Raw genomic sequence first — 17,410 nt, forward strand, 5'->3', positions numbered from 1 at the left:
GTGTTGGTCCACCTTTAGCCTTGATGACAGCTCCCACTTTCGCAGGCATACGTTCAATCAGGTGATGGAAGGTTTCTTGGGGAATGGCAGTCAATTCTTAACAGGGAGCTGCGCTGAGGAGAGGTATCGATGTCGGTCGGTGAGGCCTGGCACGAAGTCTAGGTTCCAAAACATCCTAAAAGTTTTCTATAGCGTTCATGTCAGGACTCTGTGCAAGACAGTCCATTACAGGGATGTTATTGTCGCGTAAACACTCCGCCACGGGCCGTGCATTATGAACAGGTGCTCTATCGCGTTGAAAGATGCAATCGCCATCCCCGAATTGCTCTTTAATTGTGGGAAGCAAGAAGGTGCTTAAAATATCAATATAGGCCTGTGCTGTGACAATGCCACGCAAAACAACAACGGGTGAAAGCCCCGTCCCCCCATACAAAACACGACCACATCATAACACCAAGCCGGCCGCGGTGGCCGTGCGGTTCCAGGCGCTCCAGTCTGGAGCCGCGCTGCTGCTGCGGTCGCAGGTTCGAATCCTGCCTCGGGCATGGGTGTGTGTGATGTCCTTAGGTTAGTTAGGTTTAAGTATTTCTAAGTTCTAGGGGACTGATGACCACAGCAGTTGAGTCCCATAGTGCTCAGAGCCATTTGAACCATAACACAAGTGCCTCCACATTTTACCGTTGGCACACACGCTGGAAGATGACGTTCACCGGTCATTCGCCATACCCACACCCTGCCATGAGATCGGCACAATGTGTACAGTGATTCGTCACTTCACACAACGTTTTTCCATTGTTCAGTCGTTAAATGTTTACGTTCCTTACTCCAAGCGAGGCGTCGTTTGGCATTTGCCGGCGTGATGTGTGGTTTATGACCAGCCACTCGATCATGACATCCAATTTTTCTCACCTCCCGCCTAACTGTCACAGTGGATCCTGATGCAGTTTATAATTCCTGTGCGACGGTCTGGATAGATGTCTGGCTATTACGACCCTCCTCAACTGTTGGCGGTCTCTGTCAGTCAGCAGACCAGCTCGTCTGTACGCTTTTTTGCTGTACGTGTCCCTTCACGTTTACACATCACTATCAAATTGGAAACAATGGACATAGAGATGTTTAGGAGAGTGGAAATCTCGTATAGAGACCTATGACATAAGTGAAACTCAGTCACCTGACCACGGTCGAAGTCTGGGAGTTCCGCGGAGCGCCCCATTCCGCTCTCTCCCAATGTCTAATGACTTCTGATATCGCTGATATGGAATACCTGGCAGTAGGTGTCACCACAAAGCACCTAATATGAAAAACGTATGTTTTTGGGGATGTCCGAATACTTTTGATCTCATAGTGTATCTCCGGAAACTACCAAGGATCTGTCCAAACCATAGGATGCAGTATCGCTGCCTTAGTACGTTAGTAGTGTGGACCGAAACCCTGCTGAGCAGGTATAGTCACAATGTTTCGGTTTAACAATATTGATGAATACTGAACCCAGTCTCAGATGAGCCCACATACGGCCCTTAGTGGCACAAGACGACTAAGTTTTGAATGCATTTTACAATTTTCTGGATGGCGTGAGGCCCTAATTGGGTTTCAATCCGTGCAAAACACACACATTTTCGTACACGGATTGTTGTCACACTTCAGCTTTTCGCATCAGCTAATCTATAAATTTCCGAACTTGGTTTTCGACATGAGAAATGATCACGGTTCTGTCTAACTTACAGAACGAGGTAGGTTTTCCATACAACCTGTAGGATAGTCGTCAACTTTCGATGCTGCTAAAAGGCCAATTGTGAAATAAAACTCCTAACTGACTTTTCCAGGGCCAGCCGCTATACAACAACGCGACGGCGGGCACAATAGTGAGCAACCAGAGCCTGGTGCTGCAGGCCGTCACGAGGGAGCGCGACGGCTTCTACACGTGCGTCGGCAGCAACCAGGAGGGCGACGGCGAGAGCAACCCCGTCCACCTGGACGTCAAGTGTGAGTGCAGGACTGCGAAGTACTCAGCGCTTGCCTTTTACAATGCCTACCCTTCACGATCAGTATACGACTACTGCTAACCATATTTTCAAAATCTGAACTTGAGATTTCTAGGTGCACCATCATCAGGAGAAGGAGAAGACAGTCTCAGTGACGTTCAATAATTCTGGATTTGCACTTGCGTATCTCGCTCCCACCCTCCTTCCTTTCACGTGACTATAACTACTGTTAATCAAGATCGCTATTATACGGAAAAACAAATCCTGTCCAGCAGTAGCCGGCCGGGGTGGCCGTGCGGTTCTAGGCGCTACAGTCTGGAACCGCGTGACCGCTACGGTCGCGGTTTCCAATCCTGCCTCGGGCATGGATGTGTGTGATGTCTTTAGGTTAGTTAGGTTTAAGTCGTTCTAAGTTCTAGGGGACTGATGACCTTAGAAGTTAAGTCCCATAGTGCTCAGAGCCATTTGTCCAGCAGTAAGTCAGCACAATATGATGAATACGGCCCATACTTGCGAAAACTGAACTTTCTATTCAAGTATTAGAGGGTTTGAATATCGGGTGAACGTTAATGTCGCTAAATTATTTGGGGACATGCCTGATGTCTTTTCTGCTCGCAGCTTTCGTGCTATTTGTCGACGTTGAGCAGATACAGATTTTGCTACTGATTATCCGGAGAGCCTATCCGTTTCTGTAAAACACTTTTACACCTGTTGACTAACAATGACCCAGTTTTAGTCATAGTCCTCTAAATCACGACGTTCCTCATTCTCTGCAGAATGGACCTCATGCTTTCAAAGTGCCCCAAACACGTGCAGTTTGTATTACTTGCAGGCGATCATGGAATGGGTTTCCCAAGCAGGAGATTTTGCTCAATTTCACTCGGAGCCTCCGACCAGAAAACACTGTTGAAACTGGTGGATCGAACTGACTGCTTCTGTTTTCATCAGTAGGTGTTGATACATATGATGCAACGAATCTTCAGAAACAATCGTTTTGTGTGTGATTCTGAGCGATCAGAATGCACAGAAGATGAAAATTGTCAGAAATCTGTGAGTGTCTACCGAAAACACACGAATAAAACTTTCAAATTGGTAATGTTTTGTATAAAATTAGTATCGTGCTTATTAGGATCTAAGCAGACGTTCTTTTCGAAAAAGATTGAACTGTTACAAAGATACGGAAACGTATGAAGATTGTAATGAATATTAGGATCGTATTAGTTTAGACAAATGAAGCAGGAAAAATAAACTATGAAAAGTGAACAATTAAACAGATGATTGTCTATGTAACAAGAAAATAAAATCGCCTCAGGCGAATTACTATGAAGAACGAAAGAAAGTGGTAAACCTGTCTAATACCGTGTAGGCCCCCCGCGAGGACACAGAAGTTCCGCTATACGACGTGGCAGGATGTCTGAAGTAGTGCTGGAGGGAATTCACACCATGAATCCTGTAGGGTTGCCCAAATCCGTCGGAATGCATAATGGACATGAAGGGATGCAGATGACCAGACAGTATGTGTACTTACGTGTTATCTGTCAGAGACACATCTAGACGTATCAGGAGTCCCATATTATTCCAATTGCGCACGCCCTACACCAGTACAGAGCCTCCAACAGCTTGAATAGTTCCCTGCTGACATACAATGTCCATGGATTTGTGAGGTTTTCTCAATACCCGTACAGGTCCATCCGTTCGATACAACTCGAAGCGAGACTCGTCAGACCAGGGAACATGTTTCAAGTCGTCAACAGTCCAGTGTCGGTGTTGACGGGTCCAGGCGAAGCATAAAGCTTTGTGTCGTGCAGTCATCAAGGGTACACGAGTGGGCCTTCGATGATGTCTCGTTGAATGGTTGGCACGATGAAACTTATTGATGGCGCAGCACTGAAATCTGCAGCAGTTTACGGAAGAGTTGCACTTTTGTCACGTTGAAATATTCTCTTTGGTCGTTCTTGATTCGGTTCTTGCAGGATTTTTTCCGGTCTTAGCGATGTCGGAGATTTGATGTTATACCGAATGCCTGATATTCACGGCACTCTCCTGAAATGGTCGTACGGGAAAATATCCACTTCATCCCTGCCTCGGAGATACTGTGTCCCATCGGTCGTGAGCCGATTACAACACTACGTTCATACTCACTTCAATCTTCATACCCTGCCATTGTAGCAGAGTAACCGATTTAACAACTGCGCCAGGCACTTGTTGCCTTATATAGGCGTTGCCGACCGTAGCGCCGTATTCTGTCTATTTACAGATCTCTGTATTTGAATCGCATGCCTATAGCATTTTCTTTGGCGCTTCAGTGTGTATTAAAAAAAACGTTTCACTAACATTACACTTACATTACCTTCGAAATAATCATCGATTCCCTACAGCAAAGAAAATACATTTGGCACCAGCGATATTAAAACAAATTCTACACATTTCAGTATCTTTTCTTGCGTGGGGCTCAGAGGCATATGAAATTTGTTCACCATTTCACCTTCGGTCATTGTGGAGTGTGATAATTCTGTGGTTTAGCCTGTGTTAAAATTTAAATCTATTAGGCATCATATACAGGGTGGTCCATTGAACGTGACCGGGCCAAATATCTCACGAAATAAGTGTCAAACGAAAAAAACTACAGAAAATGAAACTTGTGAAGGGGGAAACCAGATAGCGCCATGGTTGGCCCGCTAGAGGGTGCTGCCATTGGTCAAACGGACATCAACTGCGTTTTTTAAAATAGGAACCCCCATTTTTTATTACATATCCGAGTAGTGCGTAAAGAAATATGAATGTTTTAGTTGGACCACTGTTTTCACTTTGTGATAGATGGCGCAGTAATAGTCAGAAACATATGGCTCACAATTTTAGACGACTAGTTGGTAACAGGTAGGTATTTTTAATTAAAATACAGGACCTAGGTACGTTTGAACATTTTATTTCGGTTGTTCCAATGTGATACACGTACCTTTGTGAACTTCTCATTTCTGAGAACGCATGATGTTACAGCGTGATTACCTGTAAATAGCACGTTAATGCAATAAATGCTCAAAATGATGTCCGTCAACCTCAATGCATTTGGCAATACGTGTAACGACATTCCTCTGAACAGCGAGTAGTTCGCCTTCCGTAATGTTCGCACATGCGTTGACAGTGCACTGACGCATGCTGTCAGGCGTTGTCGGTGAATCACGACAGTAAATATCCTTCAACCTTCCCCACAGAAGGAGATCCGGGGACGTCAGATCCGGTGAACGTATAGGCCACGGTATGGTGCTTCGATGACCAATCCACCTGTCATGAAATATGCTATTCAATACCGCTTCAACCGCACGCGAGCTGTGTTCCGGACATCCATCATGTTGGAAGTACATCTCCATTCTGTCATGCAGTAAAACATCTTGTAGTAACATCGGTAGAGCATTACATAGGAAATCAGCATACATTGCACCATTTAGATTTCCATCGATAAAATGTGGGCCAATTGTCCTTCCTCCCATAATGCCGCACCATACATTAACCAGCCAGGGTCGCTGATGTTCCAGTTGTCGCAGCCATCGTGGATTTTCCGTTGCCCAATAGTGCATATTATGCCGGTTTACGTTACCGCTGTTGGTGAATGACGCTCCGTCGCTAAATAGAACGCGTGCAAAAAATCTGTCATCGTCCCGTAATTTCTCTTGTGCCCAGTAGCAGAACTGTACACGACGTTCAAAGTCGTCGCCATGCAATTCCTGGTGCATAGAAATATGGTACGGGTGCACCGACGTTTTTGAGATTCCTGATTCTCGCACAATTTGTCTGCTAGTGATGTGCGTATTAGCCGCGACAGCAGCTGAAACACATACTACGGCATCATCATTTGTTGCAGGTCGTGGCTGACGTTTCACATGTGGCTGAACAGTTATTGTTCCCTTAAATAGCGTAACTATCTGGCGAACGGTCCGGACACTTGGATGATGTCATCCAGGATACCGAGTAGCATACATAGCACACGCCCGTTGGGCCTTTTGATCACAATAGCCATAGATCAACACGATATTGACCTTTTCCGCAAATTGGTAAACGGTCCATTTTAAAACGGGTAATGTATCACGAAGGAAATACCATCCGCACTGGCGGAATGTTACGTGATACCACCTACTAATACGCTTGTGACTATTACAGCGTCATCTATCACAAAATGAAAAAAGTGGTCCAACTAAAATATTCATATTTCTCTACGTACTACACGAATAAATAATAAAAAATGGGGGTTCCTATTTAAAAAAACGCAGTTGACATCCGTTTGACCTATGGCAGCGCCATCTAGCGGGCCAAACATAACGCCATCTGGTTTCCCCCTTCAAGCTAGACAAGTTTCGTTGTTTGTAGTTTTTTAGTTTGACGCTTATTTCGTGAGATATTTGGCCCGGTTACTATCAATGGACCACCCTGTATAAATCATCGTCACATGGCCACTCTCCAATACCACTGTATACAATGTTTTCGGCATTCTCTGCCGAAATGACTGCGAGCCACTGTACGCATTTAGTCTTCGAGAGCGACGCATTGGCGATGTTGGTCTATTTTTTCTTCCCTGTCGCTCATGGAATGCTTGAAGTGAGTTGGTATTGCTGATTCTCATAGTGAACGGTTTGCCCCAAAGATCCGATTTACAGCCTGTACGAAATGAATAAAACAGCGGGGTTTATGCGTCGAATAACGGCTGCTTAGTCTGGGTACGTTCGTGCCCCTCACTGGCGGCGGATTCGTGCCCGCAGTTCGGCCGGTGTGCGCCTCCGGCCAGACGCAGACGTACGGCGTGGCGCGCCAGGAGACGGCGCGCGTGTCCTGCGAGGTGGAGTCGAACCCCGGCGAGGGCCTCAGCTTCAGCTGGCGCTTCAACAACTCGGCCGACTCGACCGACATCGCGGCGGCGCTGGTGGTGGTGGACCGCTCGCGCAGCGTCGCCCTCTACACGCCGCACACCGAGTTCGACTACGGCACGCTGCTCTGCTGGGCCAAGAACGACGTCGGCGAACAGAAGGCGCCCTGCGTTTTCACCCTCTTCCCGGCCGGTGAGTGATCCCAGTCAGCTCAGGCACACCCGCTCATGGATATGTGTAAATACGGGACGTACAGTGGAGGTACGTACCATCTAAACCAGTGGTTCCCTGCCTGTGAGTAGCTACCTCCTGACAGGTAAAATGAAATTTTCTGAGAGATAAAAACTAGACAATTCGATTCTATTTCAGACACAAAACTAAATTATTTTCAAAAGATCATTACTAGTATCACAGTTTTGTAAGTGTCTAATAATGAAGTTGGATTACTTTTTCACAAGTAGTAGCATTAATGCGATGGACGTCACACTCAGTAAACACATATGCTGTGCTTTGTTCCGTACATATCTGATGATAAAAGTGAAACATATGCGTAACAAATGTTAAATATCTCAAGAAAAGTCTTCTCGAAATTGTAGATAATACCTGCAGTAATCCATAAATTGCTTCATTACTATCTTCGAAACAGCTAAACGAATTAATTGATAGCGCGACGCAACTGTTACTACATAAGGACTACTAAAGTTCTATACCCTGTATTATTATTATAATTATTATTACTGTTAGTGGCTGTGGTCAGACTCAAAACATTAACAGCCTGAAGCTCCAATTTCTGTCACTTCAGAAGTAAAGAGATCAGCAATCAAGTGATTTACCAACAATAAGTATAGTGCACACTTTTTAACTTGGTTGATTTTTAATGGGGTTGGAGTGTGCAGGTCAAGCGAGTGCCACAATGGAAAAGAATAATGCAGGGAAAATATGTTTTGTAACAGGTGTCTACACTAGCCGGCCGTGGTGGTCTAGCGGTTCTGGCGCTGCAGTCCGGAACCGCGGGACTGCTAGGGTCGCAGGTTCGAATCCTGCCTCGGGCATGGGTGTGTGTGATGTCCTTAGGTTAGTTAGGTTTAAGTAGTTCTAAGTTCTAGGGGACTTATGACCTAACATGTTGAGTCCCATAGTGCTCAGAGCCATTTTTTTTGTCTACACTAAATGTGGATTGTTAGGTTTCTTATCTGGCAAGAAGTTGTGAGTTGCACTTTCGGTGCTCCCCGAAATACTTCGTTATTCGTTGTAAAACACACACACACAAACTAAATATCATTCATATTTCATCATTTTAAAAATAAATATTTTCCAAGAAAGGTCTTTCGTTCTACAGTTTATTTTGGTGCTAAAGGTGAAGACAATGTTGTCGAGGGGGGGAGGGGGCACAGACGGTGGGGGCGAGGGTGCTGGCTAATGTCTAATTGCACTCAGGGGTAACGCTCTAAAAAAAGGATGGATACCTCCATCCCGAACCATTGTATACAAAGTTATTCGTAAGCGTCAATACCTGACTAAGTTGTAATCCTCAGATCTGCAAGCTTACAAACACTACAGAAATATTTACACTGTTGTGTCTGCAGTCAAAAATAAACGATTTCACATAAGTTCTTTTTGACGTTCCCACTGTGTACAGGTTATGAAATCATGCGGTGCCATAAATCGCACTTTTGTTTCCGTATCATCTTAATGGACTCTGAATTTGAAATAGAAGAAAGTTACCTTAACATAGGTTATTAGAGTAAATATACAAATTCCGATATGTGAATAAGATAACATTATCCCGTAGTAAAAAGAGAGAAGAATATTACAACTGTCTCTTATGGCAAGACGGAGTCGTAGAACTGACCCTTAACATAGACAAATGTAATGTATTGAGAATACATAGAAAGAAGGATCCTTTATTGTATGATTATATGATAGCGGAACAAACACTGGTAGCAGTTACTTCTGTAAAATATCTGGGAGTATGCGTGCGGAACGATTTGAAGTGGAATGATCATATAAAATTAATTGTTGGTAAGGCGGGTACCAGGTTGAGATTCATTGGGAGAGTCCTTAGAAAATGTAGTCCATCAACAAAGGAGGTGGCTTACAAAACACTCGTTCGACCTATACTTGAGTATTGCTCATCAGTGTGGGATCCGCACCAGATCGGGTTGACGGAGGAGATAGAGAAGATCCAAAGAAGAGCGGCGCGTTTCGTCACAGGGTTATTTGGCAACCGTGATAGCGTTACGGAGATGTTTAACAAACTCAAGTGGCAGACTCTGCAAGAGAGGCGCTCTGCATCGCGGTGTAGCTTGCTCGCCAGGTTTCGAGAGGGTGCGTTTCTGGATGAGGTATCGAATATATTGCTTCCCCCTACTTATACCTCCCGAGGAGATCACGAATGTAAAATTAGAGAGATTAGAGCGCGCACAGAGGCTTTCAGACAGTCGTTCTTCCCGCGAACCATACGCGACTGGAACAGGAAAGGGAGGTAATGACAGTGGCACGTAAAGTGCCCTCCGCCACACACCGTTGGGTGGCTTGCGGAGTATAAATGTAGATGTAGATGAAGTGTGGCACACGGATAAGCGCCGCATTTGTCAGGGTTGACTGCCGGCAACATGCAGCCGGATGCCACTAAGGCCAGCAGAATAATATAGAGGAGTACCACCACATGGCAGCAGTCTCATGAATAATAATAGTAGTAAATGTCTCTCAGGTTTATTTTTTGTAAACCTACATGTGACAGTACACGACAGAGTGCAATGTGAAACATGTAACATGGGAAACAGTAAAATTTCAGTTATATAAAATCGAAAATACACTAGGAGAAAATACTTCGTCAATTTTTAAGATCCATAAACTATTTCCATGAGGTCAGTTAATATTGAACATCTGCTACAAGCTAAAAATATGATGTAAATGAGACACGACGTAGATAACAATAAGAGGATCATTAAATTTTTCTGTTTGTGGGGATCAGTAGCCTCCAGCCTCCAGATACTTAATATTCGTAAACATGGTCCGTAGTAGGCTCTAACGCGATGTTCATTTAATCGTGTTACTAGCTAATTTCGACTAAGCGTCATTGTCAAGCACATTTGCAACATGTGTGTATCATATCATTTTAAAATCACTCTTAACTGCAAGTAAAAAGTAGGTATATTCTGTAATTTTTACCAAAGGATCCACTCAACAGTGAAAATTTTTAAGTAGTATTCTGAACTTTGCTCTGGGCACAACATGTTGTACATATAGCGAAGTTCACTTATTCAGCTTCAATAACAAACCGTCCTCGAAATTTCGACTTGTTGCGTACGCCATTCAGCGTCCACGACCGGTATTTTATAACTTTCTTGTATAATAAAATTGAGACAATAAGACTGTGTTTATAAAAACAAAATACACATAATTTCCACTTGAGAGTTCACATATAATGTTTGTCAATGGCAATGTTACAGTTCGCACGTGTAGTACGTTCTAAGAATAGCTAAAAATAAAATTTCAAAATGAAATAAAATGAATTTACCATTTCAGTCACCTGCAATATATGCTTGTTTTTTTATTGGAGTAGAGTGTCATCACATTCATTTATGAATCTTCATTTTAAAAAATCGCTATACTTTTTATCCGCTATTCTAAATTGTGGTTTTTGTAGGGAATGTTGCTATCCTATTGGGACAAGGATAAAGGGGGGGGGGGGGTAGAAGAAGGAGCGTAGCTGCACCCTTTCCCTCTTTAAAGAAAATGATCTTGACGAATTTAGCTCGCAACATGTATCTTGACCCAAACATATCAGTGCATTAAGTCCAAAGCCAGGGGGAACATGTAATGGATACTGAAAAATAGCAAGCAATCTCATAACTATTTCACCGTTCACTGTGAAAATAATGTGAGTGGAAGCGAGAGAACCTCATACTTCTGTGCCTAATATAAAACTTGCGTAGGAAAATATAAATGAACTGCGAGCATACAAAAAAACACAGCATATTTCACATTTATAAATAGTTTCCAAAGGTCCGTAGCAGGCTACTGTCTATGAATTTACTGCATCTGCCCCTTCTCACAGTTCCGCATGTCATCACTCAGAAGACACTGACGGTTTCACCTTCCGGTGGTTACAGGTCGTCCCGACCCGCCGCACAACTGCAGCATCGTGAACCAGACGGCGGAGTCGCTGCACGTGGAGTGCTCGGAGGGCTTCGACGGCGGGCTGCCGCAGGAGTTCGTGATGGAGGTGTACGACGCGGCGTCGCAGGCGCTCGTCGGCAACGTGAGCTCGCGCGCGCCCGCCTTCACCGTCAGCGGCCTGCAGCCGGGGCTCGGCTTCGACGTGGCGCTGCTCGCCGCCAACAGCAAGGGCCGCAGCCGCGCCGTCACCCTGCACGCCTACACGCTGCAGCCCGCAGAGCGGCGAGCAGGTACTCCAGTCCCCGAGCTCTCCCCAACACGCTTATTGCTGATTGACTTTCCATTCACACGCTTAATTTTCAGTATCAAATTCGTTTTTACACACTCGGCACCGCAGAACAAACGTATCATCCATGGTCACATCTTTGGGTTCATGCTTTGGCTACTGCGTACACAAGAGCTGGTGTTCTGTATCTGGAAGAAGGTTACTTTGCTCAGCCTCGAGATGCTGGGTCAATCTTTTCGTAATCCTTCTACATGGGTGTCCTCCGGCTTTAAGCACGGTGTTTTCCATCACACTTCGCCAGAATCTTCTGAAAAGTTCTGGCAGGAGGCAGCACGTTCCAGAGAAGTTCTACTAGTGGTAGCAGGAATTATCCAACGAAATGTCGGCATTTTGCTCGAGAGTCTTATTTTCTGAAAGACCAGTATGTTAAAACAATTTTTAATCTCGTGAAATCTGGAGTTGCTGAGAAGCTCTGTGGGGTGTAGGAAAGATAGATTCGTCGTCCTTAGGATGCGGAAGTAGTGTTTTGAATGTTACGTCTGTCAAGTCGGGAGTGAATAACGCTCAGCGGTCAACACAGTTATTCTGCCTGTGATGAAAACTTTGAAAGATTTTGGAAGTGGGTTCCCAGGCGCCGGAGTCGAATTCGGCTCCGTCATTTGCTGGTTCCCTAGCTAACATTGGTGTGCGTGTGTGTACTCGTTAGAAAGAGGTCGCAGCAGAACGGTGGGCACATAGACAGCTGAAGTTGTTGTACAATGAAAGACGCGACCTTGCTGAGGCCCGGTAGAAGATAACAAATTCCACTTCTCCAGTGGAAACTTGAATTGTGATGTTTTTACTTGTCTCAGTCTCCTGTTCGACTTCAGACCGTTATCCTGTTTTGATTCCGCTGCTGAATATCGGCATAAAATGTTAAAAACAATTGTATATCCTGTAGAGACTGTTTCAAGTTCTCGTTATTCAATCTAGGGTTCGGATCTGAGAGTCTTTTGACAGTTCTTGGATACATTCAGGACAAATTTCATCCTGTATCGCGTCTCAAAGCGAGACTGATGACCCCTTATTTACACTGATTTAAAAGCAAAGCAATGCTGACGATTAGTCCGTGTCCCAGAGTCAACGTTTATGAGTAAACCTGCGTAACATTACGTCACCCAATTCGTCTCGAGCGCCTGCCGGCAGTAAGAGTGTGAAGATTCTGGACGACAATCGGACGCCACATGAGCCATAGAAGCTCCCAGGTCGAGACTGAAGATGCGTTACAAGCCGTTGTCTAATTCCCAATGTTGACATTAGGGCATTAAATAGAACGAACTTATATGTCCTGTTGGAACCTGTGTTATTGTCAGATAGCCGTCTTCGAAAATTTATGAATAGTAACGGAGCATAATAAGTAATTGCGAGTCAGCTGAGTCATTAACAGCGATATTGAGTTTGTTAAATTCTGTTACGCGTGCAATTTTAGAGGCTTCATAGAGGATAACATTGCTATTCCCTACTGTCTGTTATGACTAACATGATATGCTCAAAAAATTTGACATTTACCTATTTCACTTTTAGTGTGAACGTTTGTCATGGTAAACGACGCATTGTGGGAATGCGTTCTGTTGAGGGTCTTCTATTTATAAATGTTGACCGAATGCAACTTGTGAACATCAGTTTTCTCCGATATATGTAAGAGATCTACAACCTTAAAATGCATGTTGATATCCCATAAATAATGTGCAATTCCAATACGATGAGCAAAATTTTTAGTATCCTTACCTTTTTATACGCTCTACTGGATGAACTGATTATGTACCTAAATTGACATTTGTGAGTATTCACATAATTCATACAGCGTGGTTTCTAAGCTTTTCTTTACGTCGATCACACAGTATACTAGCCTGCTATTAACAAATGTTTCAGATTTCCATCAGTATTATTTGCCCAATATCTTTATGCATACTGCTTCTGTCGTTTCATCCATATTATCACCACCTGAATTTATAAATCGAAGCATGTACCTGGCAGTATATTCTTGAATTTTCTTGAAAACGTATATTGATTTGAATTACAAGCGAATATCACATTTAAGGCTGGCTCATAAAAGGTGAGATTTAACTGGGAAGTAACAGTTAAAAGACAGAACGTAATTTATAAAATAAAGTGAATCCGAAACTTTAAGGTTTCAGTTTGTTTTCTGAAAATCTATATCTGCAGTACAGGACGCTTAGACACACAGACTAAATGTTTTGGAATAATTAATGTAATTTCTTAAGTAATTAATGTAATTCTTCATAACCGAATTCTAGTAAAGTTAATTAGTTCTTAGTTTTAATTATTCTGCTACAGATTCTCATATTGACCGATTAGTTGATTTTCCTGTCAACAGAGTGCCGTTTTATAATGTTTAGTAACTGTTAACATTCTGATTGTAGAATAATGTTGTTTTTAATAGAATTGCAGCTCATTGTGTTACTATAATTATGTAATTTATAGTCCATCATAGGAGGTAAAGTATGTAAGTACGTATTGCGTCCATATTCATTGGAGTTTCTTTTGGCTACGTTCTTTGGCTGTACTTCTTCTAGAATAGTGCACAATCTTTGTCAGTTCTATTTTTATAAACGGAATAAGTAATATAATTAAGAACTTGGATTTTAAATACACTTAATATTATAAATAGCAGATGAAATTTACCTTGACGTTTAATCATTCGTATTTGTACATACCTGGCAGTAATCAATTAATTGGAGCAAATTCACAGATTGCCGATCGATAAAACATATTTCAAGTAAATCTAGTTTGCATAAGATCCTGTAAGTCGCTAGGAGTTCTAGTTCAAGAAAGGACTCGTCCATCTATGAGAATAAAGATAAGCACTAAAATGCCTCTAAAACACGTCACACATGATGCTTAATAAATTACAGTCAATGATATCGTAGGATGATCAGCGCTTATTCACATGATTTATTCCCGCAGCAGCAACGACGCACGTTCTGGAGATCACACCCATCCTCGGGATCTTGATTGGAGTCGTTTCGGCGTTGGTGTTGGTCGCAGTCGTCATAGTAATCGTGATGCGGGTTCGCGGACGCAGCGGCGCGGAAGGCGAGAAGTCGCAGAGCGTGACGAGTGGCGGCGACAACGACGACGACGACGACGAGGACTTCGGGCTGAAGAGCCGCAACGGCGAGATTAAAGCCGTGAAAGCGACCAGCGGCACTGCGGTCGCGCGCGACGGAGGCGTCGGAAACGGCGACGGCGGCGTCGTCAACGGAGGCGGCACGCAGAAGGACGCCGAGGGCAGCGCCGAGGGCAAGGACGAGAGGGACCCCGACATCATTCCACAGAGCAGCGGTAAGGGCGGCCCACACAGCTAGCGCGTCACCGGTACGACGAGTATGTCCGAAAATACACAGATGAGAAGTGTTGGGCCACGAGCTTTCGAACTTTGTCGATTGAATTTTCAATTTTATTCAGGAATATTTTCGGTATTTTCTAAAGAAAGGAACGACGTTCCTATAGGTGTACTTGATTTTATTGTGTATATCTGACGTTAAAAGTTTTCCATTATTTGGAAGGCTATGTCAAAAGAAACCGTCCTGGCAGGGTCACCTAAATTAAAGGTTACTGCCAATTGTGAATTGTACGATCCTGGGAAAGGGACACAAATTAAAGGCTACTACTTTGCATAATATATGTCCATAGAAGGTAACCCAAAAGAATTTGATTATTCTGTGATAGTTTTGGCATCCTGGGAAGGCAAGCCCAATAAAATGTTACTGTTATATGGAAAGACTGTAATTTCGGCATGAGTCATGTAATGAATATGTTAACATTGAAGCATCGTAATAAAACAAACTGTTTCTTTAATTTATTCAATCTTTTTGGTTAGATAAATAACTCCGTAGACCAGTGGCTCATGAGAAATTCTGCGGATAACTTTATCTCACTTACATGTAATGTATTCGTATTTGCTAATATGGTTAACGATCAGATGTATAGCGGAATGACAACAATTAAAATGTGTACCGGACCGCGAATTAACCTGTGTATCCCGCTTATCGCGAGTGGTCACCCTTACCATTCGCCCATCCGAGCATATTTCACGACCAGACCCAAACTTCCATATGTCGTCAACCATGAATCTACAGCCTGCACTCGTAAACCCATTATATGTATTCCCGTACAGGGCAGACATTTTAAATGAAAGTCGCTTGCCTGGTGTCGGCATATGTAAATGATAGCGCAGTTTGTTCAGAAGTACGATAAATGTTGCTTTAGACACTCCCACCGTGCACTACCTGTCCGCTGTACCCGTCCATTTCCTCACTGCTCGCCAATGATAGATTAGCGCTTAAGGTCGAAAGTGAATGAGTATCTGCATTGAAGATTGCGGATTCATCCCCCATCGAGGCGAATCGATAGTATGAGTGCCTGGTATCACGTCTTTCAGACACGATTCTGGTTTCATTAGTTCATTCTCTTTCCTTTCACTTCTCCCACCTCCACCTTCAATTTACCTAATATGTACCGCAGCTGCGGAGTTTGAGTGGCGTTTGTTCTTTCGGACATGTCAGAAAGAACAGATACCACGCATTCATACATTCGATTCACCTCTATGAGCAGTGAACCCTCAACCTTCAGTGTAAATGGGCATTTAAGTTCCACCACAGTGGGAATCTAAGATCAGCGAACGTGGAGTATGTGGACGGAGCCTGCAGATAGATGGAGCTAGGCGGGAATGTGAGTCGGCTGGAGAGCGTGCCGAGATAGTCAGCGCATTTGCGATAAAATCAATGTCCAGGTGCCACAGAGATTCACGCAAATGACTAGTAAGCAGGAGATCCTGATTTCGAGTGCTGGTCCACCACACATTTCCAGTCATCGCCGTTTATTCGGCATAAAGTTCCACTGAAGATGATATCATTAGTTGCTTCACTGTTCTTTCTTTTTCCCCTTCCCACCTTCAATTTACGTATTCACAAGCACTTCCACTAGACGATACTGCTTTCACGTTACTACGAATACATTACTGTTGATGATGATATCATTCCTGAATGGAATAGACGTCGCATCATTTACTATCCATTATGTGATGAATATCGTAACGAAGTTTGAGAAATATCGGATACGTCTTTCATGGTGTAACTCTTTCCATTTATGTGAGTGTACATGACTGACGTAAATAATTTTCAACTTAAAGATTGCAGTACTTTTAAAAAGTATTTTTGCTTCACACATTCATTTTCATCTTTTCAAAGCCGATTCACCCATAACTGCTCATCTCAAGATCATACAAGCTGTAACATCTCTTGTGTGGAAAATCTGCGCGTACGAAAGATGTTGCAGAATGTTACTTAAAATATATTACAAAATATTACTTATTATATTTGGAGATTTTCAGTCTTGGTCGACACCAGTCCGACCCAAAAGTGAACAGATTGGAAATAAATGTGTCTGGCTGTCAAAGTATTATCACATTTCACCAATTACGGACATCTCCTTCGAGGATATGTCGGTCTTTCCACGTGCCAACACGTTACCAGCCCGTGAATGTTGGTCCAAAATGTCAAGAATTTCCTAGTCGTGACAGAATCGCTCATTATACAGGAGGTGTCTACAAAGCCTCACAGAGTTGTTACTGTTTTCGTGCTTTAGGAAAATACTTCGATTCTCGTATAATACTGAATCATGCCATTGAATATCTGCAAATTAGCTATTTCAAAATTGTTGCTAGCACCAGTTCTGAACGGCTTCACAGAGTCTTATCTACAAAAACCGTACAACTGGGTATGGGTAACTTCTTTGGTTAAGATCTTCAAAGTAGGCAAACTATTCATGAGTGGGTTAAGTGTTTTGTCGAGACCGCATTCTAACACTTGGTCGCGGCTCAGATACAGTCGTAATGGGTCTAGGCGCAAGGTCAAGTTTGGTATGCGATCCACCATACAGCCTTTGAGCAGCGGGTTCCAAGCGTAACTCATTGCTGACTACCGATAAAACGCTTGAATCTTGTGCAAGAGCTAAAGGACGAGTTGTATTTTACTGAAACGTAAAATAGGCTGGATGAAGTTAAAGACTCTACAGGAAACAACAATCTTGGCCGAAGGGTAAACTTTATACTTTGTTGGTGTAGTGGAAACATATAACAGACGGACGTAAACGAATGA

At 43.4% G+C, this 17,410-nt stretch overlaps 1 protein-coding gene across 3 annotated transcripts in view; it reads left to right on the forward strand.

The window, feature by feature from the left end:
* LOC126187919 (nephrin-like) overlaps positions 1-17,410 on the forward strand; it is a 687,362-nt gene that overhangs the window by 643,940 nt on the left and 26,012 nt on the right. For 2 of the 3 annotated variants that reach the window (XM_049929278.1, XM_049929280.1), the window contains exons 9-12: positions 1,824-1,983; positions 6,734-7,030; positions 10,957-11,253; positions 14,217-14,594. In XM_049929278.1, the coding sequence (XP_049785235.1) occupies positions 1,824-1,983; positions 6,734-7,030; positions 10,957-11,253; positions 14,217-14,594 (1,132 nt within the window). The remainder of the gene's footprint in view (positions 1-1,823; positions 1,984-6,733; positions 7,031-10,956; positions 11,254-14,216; positions 14,595-17,410) is intronic. The other variant, XM_049929279.1, reaches the window with a different exon arrangement.

This window comes from Schistocerca cancellata, chromosome 5 (genome assembly GCF_023864275.1).
Source record: "Schistocerca cancellata isolate TAMUIC-IGC-003103 chromosome 5, iqSchCanc2.1, whole genome shotgun sequence".
NCBI lineage: Eukaryota > Metazoa > Arthropoda > Insecta > Orthoptera > Acrididae > Schistocerca > Schistocerca cancellata.